This window comes from Malus domestica, chromosome 01 (assembly GCF_042453785.1).
Source record: "Malus domestica chromosome 01, GDT2T_hap1".
Taxonomy (NCBI): Eukaryota; Viridiplantae; Streptophyta; class Magnoliopsida; order Rosales; family Rosaceae; genus Malus; species Malus domestica.
The window spans coordinates 10,750,815-10,762,612 of NC_091661.1; the positions used below are offsets into that span (position 1 = coordinate 10,750,815).

An 11,798-nucleotide genomic window follows, 5' to 3' on the forward strand; every position below is an offset into this window, starting at 1 on the left:
TTTTTTTTTTATTTCTAATTTTTTTCCTATACCATTTCTCACATATTTTTTCACCATTCCATACTGTCTTACCTCATTTTATTTCAATTCTTCACATTTCATATTTATAGCCCTTTGGCCCTCGGTTTGAGACTGTTTTTTGTGACAAGGCAATATATTAATATTTTAATGAACAGTACAAGACCATATTTGCTTCCATCTCCAACCGAGGGCCATAGGGCTCGTTTTAGCCCTGTCACAAAAAACCATCTCCAATCGAGGGCCAAAAGGTTATAAGGTCAAACATAATTTATTATTTAAATTTAAAAACAGCAACAACTTAAATTTAAAAACTACAACTTATATTTAAAAGCTACAATTTAAATTTAAAAACTACAAATTAAATTTAAAAACTACAAAAACTTAAATTTAATATCCATAATCAACATCATCTTCATCATCCACCATTGTAGGAGTATAGTTAAAGGTAAAAAACTGTCGTCGGGTCATAATTTCTTTTTTTTTATCCTATCAAAATGGGTCTTACTCATTGGAGTGTAATTTGTAGTGTTCATTTCCATATTCTTATAATCCATCTTTTGTTGTATTTGTTTGGCCCGTTCATCATGTCTACGGTTCCTTTCTTCTGCGACAATGGCATTTTGCTCTGCTAGTAATCTCAATGAGGCCACAACTTCCTGTTGAGAGACGTAATTATCATTTGCCTTGCCCTTTTCCTTCAACCTTCAGGCCTTGTTTCGTCCCATAGCCCTAGGTAAGGAACCTTCGTCCGAAGATGGATTTTCTACCCTTATTTGTTGAATGGTAAGAGATCCATCTTCATCCATATTTATAGCTAGGGATGCAGTTCCGAACACCGGCATAGGACCTACTCTATGTTGAGGTGGATCTTCAAATAACACCCACCTTTTACAAATTTCCCAACTGTGAAACTAAAAGGGTTTTGAGCTGCCCTCTATATACAATTCCTCCGCTTAGCGTACCTAGAAAATATAATTACACAAATTAAAGGAAATTAATTTATGAAATTAAATGTAATATAATTAAACATTTAAAATAAACTGTGAAAACACTAACTTCGTCATAGTAATTAGTACCGCTTTCATGTCTACTTGCGGATGCTAATAGTGCTTGATGTCATTTATTCAAACTTGGATGAAGATGTTGCTTCCATCTTGAAGAACAACTCTCGTGGTTTCGGGCATTCAGTGGAATGGTGCCTTCGTAGAACTCTAAGTATTTTTTGGATACACGAGTCCAAAGACCTTCACTTGTTTGAGAAATCCCCCTCACACTATCTTCCGGGACCCATCTATAAGCCTTGCAAAGAGCTTCATCCTTCTTTTCGGGTCCAAGCCCTACCTTTCATTGCAGATAACACCATTTGAAAATTATTGAAAAAATTGAAGGAAATATTATTGGAAGAGGTAAGAAAATATAATGTGAAGAATTGAAATAGAATGAAGTGAGATAGTATGGAATGGTGAAAATTATGTGGGAATGGCTTAGATATTTATAGGGAAAAAAAAGGTTTAAATTCTTTTTTTTTTAAATTGAATACAACGGCTAGCTGTATTCAAATTTTTGCCTACTATTCATGTCGGTTATAACCGAAACTATTGCTTTTATTCATGTCGGTTATAACCGAAACTATTGCTTTTATTCATGTCGGTTATATTCGACATGAAACCTGACAGCATTAATAAAAAATTTGGGCCAGCCCGAGGTTGGCTGGCTGGCTGGAATGGGCCAGCCGGTTGGCCCTTTGGCCCTTTCAGATTCCATGGGGCCCACAAGCCCTCTGGCCTAGCCCTCGATAGGAGACGGTTTTTGGGCAATTTTCGACCATCTAGCCATCTGAACCCTTCGGTTAGACATCCATTTTGTCCTAAGTTGTACATCCATTTTACCTTTATGGTACATTTGCCTTTTGTTATTATTACAAGGGCTTTTGAAGAACACAGAAAATTAATGAGAAGGCATTTGGCAAGATGAGGTTTAGGCGGGACCTAGGCAGATTTAAGTAACTTTATTATATATTATATAAATAAATATCTATTCATACTTAAAAATAAATAAATAATTGTGTTGGAATATATAAATTGCAAAATAAAATGACATATAGATTATAAAGTATTAGAACATATTGAAAATATGGGGAACAAGCATATAATGAGTGTTTACCCGAGTATTCAACAAGTTTCTTACATTTAATTGAAAAAATAAAATGCAAAATGAAAGGTATTGATTTTCTATTTAAGTGAGAGTTGCGACTTAAGTGAGTGCCTAGGTAGTATAGACGGGCTAGCTTAAGGATTAATCGGGGTAGTGGCCAGCTGCTTAGCACCTAAGTGAGGCCTAGACGGCTCTAAACGAGAATTTTTAGAACAATGATATATATATATATATATATAAATGAAACCTTTAAGGGAATGAATCCCCCTTTTTTTTTTTTTATAAAAATAGGGATTAGTTGTGAGGTTCATACCACATCGAACTTTAACAATCTGAATCGTCTATTTTTCAAATTGCACCTCATAGATCATCCTTGCAAAATATTAGCAAAACCGGAAATGTTTAAGACATCTAATTGTGTTCAAAGAAATTAACGAATACATTGTTATATAAGAGACAATGAAATTCTATCTTGATAATTAAATAGGCAAATGGTTTCGGATTGAATTGAATTTTCGCAAGGATGATCTATGAATCGAGACTTACAAAATAGACGATTCGGATCATTGAAATTCGATGTAGAGTGGGCCCCACAACCAATCCCTATTTTTTGAAAAAAAAATGAGAATCCCTTCACGTATATATATAGAGTAAATTGTAGTAATGGTCCCTTAACTTTAATCAAATTGGAGTAATGGTCCCTCAACAAAAAACCCATTACCATTGGTCCCTTAGCTCATCAAAATGTGTAGCTATGGTTCTTTTCATCAACTTCGTCAAAATGAGTTACGTTGGAATGACCATTGCTATAATTAGGGTCCCTCAACTCATCAAAAGTGTAGCTATGATCCTTTTTGTAAAACTTCATCAAAATTTGATCAAAATGAGTTATGTTGGAAGGAGCATTGCTACAATTGTGTTAAAGTTGAGGAACCATTGCTCCAATTAGGTTAAAGTTGAGAGACCATTTCTCCAGTTGGATTAAAGTTGAGGGACCAATGATAATGGATTTTTAGTTAAGGAATCATAACTGCACGTTTTGATAAGTTGAGGGACTATTGCTCCAATTGAGTTAAAGTTAATGGATCATTACTACAATTTACTCATATATATATATATATATATATACATTTTAGCTCAAAAAAGTAAAAAAAAAATACAAAAAGCAAGGGGGGCATATTTTGAATCCATGTATGTCCCCGACTTTTTATAAAAAGATGAAAGAAAAAAAAAGTAGTGGGCTTCTTCATCCTTTTTTCCCCTTGTTCCTTTAATGGCCTTGCATGGTCTTTTTCACATGGCTTTCTTCACGTGACCGATTACAATTGACCCCTTATGGGCTTCAACTGGCAGAGACGAGTGGAAGCACAACCACAAAGTTTGACGCTTTACGATATCTTCTGGACTCTAAAGGAACTCAAATAATAATTAATATCGAATTTGTTATTTATATAATTTGAAATTAAAACATGTCAATTACAAGTGAGCAAGTGCGATCCCAATCTGTCTTCTATAAACCAATGTTGAATGCACTCCAATATCCTAGTAAATAGGATGTTGGGTTTCTATTCATACGCTTCGAGTTCGAAACTCCTCTCTTTATAAATTAATAGTTTTGAATCCTCACCTCTTTTTTTAATAATAATTAAAATTAAAAAAAATAGAATCACAAAGTTGAATCATAATCTTAATGATATTTTGTTTGAGTGAGGTTTAGTAGATCAAGCCGCATACAAAACAAAGGTGCGGTCCATAGGATATAATTCCAGCTCAGTTACCTACGTTCATTCTAATGAGAGAGATAGAAAAGAGGGTACATCAGCCATTGCATAGGATCCTCACAACTGGGTCCCAGTAGGACTTGTGATCACAACGTGGCCTCATGCAGGCCCGTACGTGCCACGGCCCTACCAGACAGTCTCAGTGTTTAATTACGTAGTTGAACTTGATCTCAATCCCAGATGGGAAACGCATTAACGCCACCATGGTTGATAAAACAAGATTAATAATATTAAAGAACAAGCACTCATTGATCCCAAATTGCTCACAAGTCAACTATTTCAACCATCGGTCTCACACTCACACATGGTTTCCCAGATCTTACATCTGACGGCTATCAACAAGACTAATTAAGGTAGAACACATACCATAGTCAAATGGCCCTTACACACTTGTACTCTTTGTTTTATTCAATCGCTAGAAGATGAGCACGTATTTTGTCTGTATGAAAATTTTCATTTTATTTTTTGTTTTTTTTATTAAAGAGCGTGGTTAGTTTTTAAAATTTTAAAAAATAGTATGAGACAATGATGATGAGACCGTTTATCTTAATAAGGGTGTATTTTTTTTGTCGTATGAAAAATATGTATATGATTGTCATTTTCTCAAAAAATAAGGGTAAAATAGGAAAAATAGAGATATGATTGTCATTTTATCAAAGGGTACAAAATTAAAGTCTTTTCAACCGCCCACCTTCTCCCACGTTCTCCTCAAGTGCAACCGCTTCAGTTCATTCAAACTATCCAAAAAACATGATTTCACTTAACTGCATGAAAAAATGATGGTGAGACAATTTCTCCTAATAAGTGCATATTTTTTATCTTATATAAATATTGTGTATCAAAAGTGAGGGTAAAATAGGGAAAATAGGAATATGATTGTCATTTTCTCAAAAGATACAAAATTACTATTTTGCCATCCTTATGTAAATATTGTGTATAAAAATGAGGGCAAAATAGGGCAAAAAGGGGCAAAAAGTTCAAAAGATACAAAAAATTACTATTTTGCCCTTCTTATGTCAATATTATGTATCAAAAGTGAGGGCAAAATAGGAAAAAGTGGCAAAAAGTTGACAAGGAGGGTTCTCTTAATAATAGTATAGATTATCAGGGTTTAGGGTTCAGTTGTACTCAAAATCCAGCATTGATTTTTCCATGCCATAAATTCATCTATTCGAGTTCATTTTTACTTCTCACACATTTTTTTTTTAAATATCAATAGACAAAAATTAACAAAGGCGTATCATGTGTGGAAGATAAAAAATGATGTGTGGATAGCACTTCCGATTCATAATGATGATCTGATGGGTTTCAATTAAATTCGTTTACTCGAGTGTACTACCTATCCCCCCACAACAGAGGAATGAGAATTCGAATTCTCTTAGCCACGATGTTTCCATTTATCGATCAATCGCATCATTATCTGGTTTGAATTTCTCCTGACCCGACTACAAAAAATTGAATCAATGCAACCCTCAAAGAATTCATAACTATAAATGAGGAGAAATTTTAGGCCAATTAGTAGGAATGATATTTTTTTGACATTTGGTTTCAGAAAATGATCATATATTGATTTTATACCGACGACACAATAATAACATAACGTCCACACAACAAGACATAACGACACCTGATCAATTTTGCAACCAAATGTAAAAATGATCATTCCTGCTAATTGCCCAAATTTTTATGTGTACCAAAAATACAAGATAGTATATCATGTCTTATAAGATAAGTGGACGACAACATTGACATGTCATACTTTCAGTATATTTCCACTGTCCATCCACTTATCTTTTGACTTGTGGTAAACTGTCTTGTGTTGTGTCCTGATTACACTAAAAAATCTCCGTAAATAAGGCTTAAAAAAACTAATTATTCTAAGTATAGGATAAGGTGCCTTGCAGTATCTCATACTCCGAATTTTTTAATTGTTTAATCTCGATTTTTGTATTTAAAAAAAATATGTAACTATTAAATCACATGAATTAAAATATGAGATACTCTGAAGCACCTTAGAAATATCTTAAAACACCCAAAACCCTTCAATTGATTTTCTCAATTTGGCCTTTGTAAAGGAATCAAATGATTTAGTGCAATAAATTTCCAAATGTGTATTGTGGAGGCAAATTTGTACACGTTGATTTGACAAAATTCCACCTACAAGAGAACAAATCCCATTAGCCTAATTGACGAACACCTTGAAAAATGGGAAGAGTGTCCACCAAAGGGCCTATGATGCCTAAGTCGGAAGTAGTAGAGAGAAAAATAGAATGTGAGCAAGTTCTGAGTAATATGTGGTGATTATCGTTTTCTCTATTTGACCTGACTATTTATAGGGAAATGCCCTAGTAGGCAGCTGAGAAGGGAGGCTACAGAGCATACTAGGCAGTCTTTGATGATGGAGGTCAGTCTCCATAGTTCTGCTAACTTGTTAACTAGTAGTTTTGAAGGTCCATGTTGATAAGAGCGTGGATGTGCTAGACACCCAAGCAGAGACCCTGGAGAGTCGATGCTTTGCCATAATTGGATTGGATATGGCTCGATGGCAAAAAGTATTATGGACAACCCGAAAGGCCCATAATGTGTGTGTCATGGGCAGCCTGGAGAGTCCATGACTTGTACTATGGGCGGCTTGGAAGGCCCATGATCCATTAGTGGTATAAAAACCCAAATTCCTTGCAGCAGACTACGTCTTATTCCTTTAGGTAGTTCTATGGTCTACCTCATGATGTTAAGAGTAAAACCTTCATATTGGGCATATTATCCACACATCCCTTTCCTATTATATGTGGTTAATTATGTCTCAATGTACTTTTTGTTTTTTTTTTTTCTGTTGAAATTATTCCTTTTTTATGGCAACAAGCATATAGAGTCGATGCGAACTCAGCATTTCAAAATCTTTTGCTCGTTTCCTAGTAGAGCAATCCCACGCATACTTTCCCTAAACAAATTCAGTAGCAAACATGCTTCATATCTTGTTTATATTGTTGAGTTTATCTCATAGCGGAAATGTAAAGCTTGCTGTGTATTAAATTTTTTTTTTCTAAGAAGTGAGAGTAATTCCATTAATAAGAACCAAATATTACGGGCGTCAATGAGAATATTATTTATAGTGATCAATTTCTTGATCTAAAGAGAAATTTGCACAAGAAGCAAAAAAATTAAACTACCATATGACCACCACAAGAATGAAAAGTTATTGGGACAAATTTATCACGAAGACAACATACATGACAGACTCGACATCAACAAACTTAAAACATCACAAAAAGGGTGTGGCCACATCTCGCCAAAGCCGTAGACATCACAAACCCGGTAGGGAGGGTACCTAATTGGCCTCTGCCAATTAGTCTTGAATTTTAGGTTTAAGTTCTGTTTATTTGTGATGTAACAATCCATGTCATTGTTGAGAGTTGTCCCACTTTGGGAAATGAAGCTTACATTATTTGTTTAAACAATCTTACACCCCTCTCCTAATGTTATTTGAATTTGGGTTGGATAATAACATCCGATATATCAGAGTAGGCTATGTGATATCACATTTATTTATAAGAAACACTAATGAAAAAGGTTTCAAAATTTTGAATCATAACCAAAAACACTTTAATAACTTTATTTATGGTTAGAATAAAACTTAATATCAAACCAGCTCAATCTTAGATTCTTCATAAGTCTCTCATACCGTAATAAAACCACACAAAGTCAGAGGCTACGAGTTCGTATTGACACCCATTTTTCTTCTATACAAGACCTACATGTTGAAACTAGTGTACAGGAAGATCGAGCTTTCCAAAGGTGACTTTTTTTTTTTTTGGAAGTTTTTGCTAATTTTTTTACCGAACTTGACAAAATTGGTCCTCGATCCAAGACAGAAGTTTAATCCTCCTCATGAGCTTCCTTTCCATGCAAGTGCTTCCTCAAAATTGATACTTTCACATTTGGTTCTAAACATAGTGGCAATACAGAGTTCAGTTTTGGAAATAGTATCAATGCTTAATTCAAGAAATAATGACAATGTTCAGTTCTAGAAATAGTTGCAGTGTTTAGTCCTATAAATAGTTCCAGAGGCAGTGTTTGGTTTAGAGTCTTCATTCCTTACTACTATAAATAAGGCAGAATGAGGTGAGATAATTAACTTCTCAAAGTTCACCATATCTCTCTCTACTCCTTGTTGCACCTCTCTCTCCCTTGATATAATTTTTCAGTTAAAGTAGGCATACAACATTACCAAGTTAGAATAAAAAGTCAAAACCATGTACTTAAAATTAAGAAGAGCATTTTGACAACCAGACCCTTGGTCTTGGTAAATGGCCAACCCACTTCGATATTTGACAAAAGTGGACCAACTTAGTGGTGATTACTGGCCAATGAAGTCATCGTCTTGCCAGAATTTGTTACTAAGTCACAATTTTAGGAATCTATTAGACTAATAATACTACGTCCAGCAATAACAGAATATAGTTGTTTAGTCTATAACTAGTTGCCGGAGTCATTAAAAAATGGCTTAAAAGAAACAGATTCCTCGCTACGTAGCGTTCCAGTTCAATAATATGTTACCATGCTTAAATTTTTTCTCAACATAACACGGTGATGAACTTAAAACAAAAACGCAGAAATGACAATAAACTAAAAATCTAAACATCACATATAAAATAAACCGTTTTACGTAAGTAGCTCTTTCATTAAGAGCGCAAGACCCCGGCAAAACCGCGTCGCAAGGGGAGTTGTAGACAGTGGACGCTGCCTAGTTGCACCATGTGACTGATCTCATCACTTGCCTTTTGCAGTAAAGTCTTCCCCACTCCACTCCTTCCTACTCTGCTTCACTTCTCTCTATTCGACAACCTATATATAATTCGTCTCACTCTCTCTCGTCTCTCACTCTCTCTCTTCTGTCTCTGTATGTATATATAAAAATCTAGTGTTTCTAACTGTAGATCCAGTCCAAGCTTTTAGGTGAAACGAGGTATCCGGAGGGGAAGGGGAAAGGGAAGGCCCTCATCGGTTGCAGCAATGGCTCCACTCATGTACTTGAGTTTCGGAAAGGTACTCCTGCTTTCCTCTGCTGTTTTCTTCCTCTTTCCTACTCTCCTCCTTTCTGCCCGCTCTGAGTCAGTTGAGACCTCACGGTTTGTTGCGAGTACAAGGAAGATCTTGCTAGAATTAGAAATCGACCCAGGCCAAGACCTGCCCAAAAAGATCAAGTCCACCACCACCAACCAATCCTCAAAAAACCAGACCAAATTGATCAAACCAACCTCGTCATCCTCAAAAAACCAGACCAAACTCCTCAAACCCAGTCTATCCTCCTCCAAGAACCAAACCAGACTCCTCGAACCCAATCTATCCTCCCCCAAGAACCAAACCAAGATTTTGAAATCCACCAAGTCCAACTCCACCAAGAATGGCGAGTTGAAGAAGCTCAATCCCACATCAAAACCCTCAAATTCCACCACACCCACATCAAATTCCTCGAAGAAAACCTCAGATCTAACTAAAATAAGCTTACCCAAGAACCAAACCACCAAACCCACCACCCCGAAACAATCCCAAAACCTGGTCGACAAGAAAAAAACCACCGACGCTAAAATACCAGCCCAACAAAAACCCAAAAAACCAGTCGAACCCAGCTGGATCGACCAAGAAGACGACACCGATTTCGTCTCCGACTTCACCGACTTACCCGGCAAATTCCAGCAAACCCTAATCCCAGATTTGGAGAGAATTCGGACCACCTCGAAGATTTACCTCACCAAAGCCAACAAACAAATGACGAACCAGTTCAAGCCCATTGTCGGTAAGAAGTACGCCGCCACCATCGCCTCCACGGTGTCGTGCGTCTTCCTGATTATCCCTCTGCTGTTAGTATCTCTCCTCTTCAACCGCATCAAAGCCTACTTCTCTCTCCAAAAGCTCTTGATCTTCATTCAAGTCTACCTCTCCATCTACTTCTCCATCCTCTGCCTCTCAGCTCTTGTCACCGGCCTCGAACCTCTCAAGTTTTTCTACGCCACTTCGGACTCCACCTACGTCTGCCTGCAGGTGCTGCAGACGCTCGGCTACGTGCTGTACCTCCTGCTGCTGCTCATGTACTTGATTCTGGTTTTCTCGACCGATTCTGGGTTGGGCTCGAAGGTGTTGGGCTTGGCCCAGACCTTCGTGGGCTTCTCCGTTGGGCTCCATTACTACATGTCGGTGTTTCACAGAGCGGTGCTGAGGCAGCCACCCAAGACCAACTGGAAGGTGCATGGACTTTACGCCACGTGTTTCCTTGTGATTTGTCTGTTTGCCACCGCCGAGAGGAGGAAGAAGGCTTACTTGGAAGAGGGCGGTGAAGAGGGCAAGGAGAGTTAATATTTTTGGTGCTGATTTCTGTGGGGTCCAAAATGGTTAAAACAACCAATCAAATTCTTGGTAAACAAAATCAAAATAATAAACCAATTAAATTGGTTCAAGATATTGTAGTTTGTAACTTTTGTAATTTTATTTTATTTTGTTTTTAGATTTGCTTGTGGTTAGGGAGAATTTATTATTTATTCAAACATAATCTCAAATGGCATGAAATGATAGAATATGCAAGTGGGATAAATTGTTATATATTTGTTATATTGCTGTCTTTTAATCTGTATCTAATTCATGCATGTATTAAAATTATTCTAAAGGTCACTTACTACTCTGATTAAGCAGTGTTTTCTTTCGCATGTAATTAAGAGGTTTTACATGGAATTAAATTGTTGTAACTGAGTTATTGTGACTTGGTTTTAATTTTACTTGTTAATCTTTCTAAATCTGTCACTTGGTATAAATAATAGTAGCATATGCCTACACATTTTATGTGCATGAACATTTTTTATTTATGTTTTTCAATTGGGAAGAGAGGTGAAGAGAGAGAACGTGGGAGTGGGAGTGAGGAGAGAGACTTTTATTTTTATTTATAGAATAGATATATGTTAAAGTTGCCTACAAGTGAGGCTTAAATAAAAAACAAAAGAATTTAGTTTCGTGAAATTTTATTACTGTCCATAATTTTGTTGTTTTTCTTTATGCAAAGAAAAAATTCATTCATTAAAGCATGAAATTCATTAAAGCAAGAAATTCCTTGGAGTCCATAATTTTGTTGTTGTGATAAAAGATTAAGAGAGACTTTGGATATGGTTCTTAACTATGAATATTCTTTGACTGAAACCTTATTGGTTTCAATTTTTGATCCAAGTCCCTAAAATTAATGTGATTGTTTATTTATATGTACGTTACTATATTTTTTAAATTAAAAATTAAAATTTATAGTTGTTTATATTAATGAGATTTTAATTAAAAAACTATAATTTGTGGGATTAAAAATATAAATATACTATTGTGTGTGTGTGTGTGTGTATAAACATGGGTACATGCATCAAAATTAACCACAAGATTATTGTATCAAAACATGGGTACATTCTTCAAAATCACAAAAAAAAATAAAAAAATAAAAAAAATAAATATTAGGCTTAATAACATTAGTAAATTTCTTCGATTAAACTTAACATGGATACATTGACACACCCCAACCTAAATTAGGGCATGCTGGCCGTCACGTGAGAGTGACGTAGCCATGTGCACAATGCGGAAGCAGACGAAATACAAATAAACAAAAACCAAATCAACTAGAGTACTAGATAAGATAAGGTGCCAGTGCGAGATTAAGTGTGAAATACACAACCAGAGCATAAATAGCCTAAGTGCAGTCAAGCAAGACAAGTGCTAATTATACAACACCCAAGGGTGATCCTACATTTATGATGTTCTATCAGAACCACTATCGAAATCCCCGTGAGCCAGCAAAACACTTCTATCTAAAACCTG

General features: G+C 35.8%; 1 protein-coding gene across 1 annotated transcript; it reads left to right on the plus strand.

Moving 5' to 3' along the window:
* Window positions 1-8,491: 8,491 nt before the first annotated feature.
* LOC103408150 (uncharacterized) lies at window positions 8,492-10,635 on the plus strand. Its single transcript, XM_008347016.4, has one exon. The coding sequence runs from the start codon at window positions 8,970-8,972 to the stop codon at window positions 10,308-10,310; it is 1,341 nt and encodes a 446-aa protein (XP_008345238.1). The 5' UTR covers window positions 8,492-8,969; the 3' UTR covers window positions 10,311-10,635.
* Window positions 10,636-11,798: the final 1,163 nt, after the last annotated feature.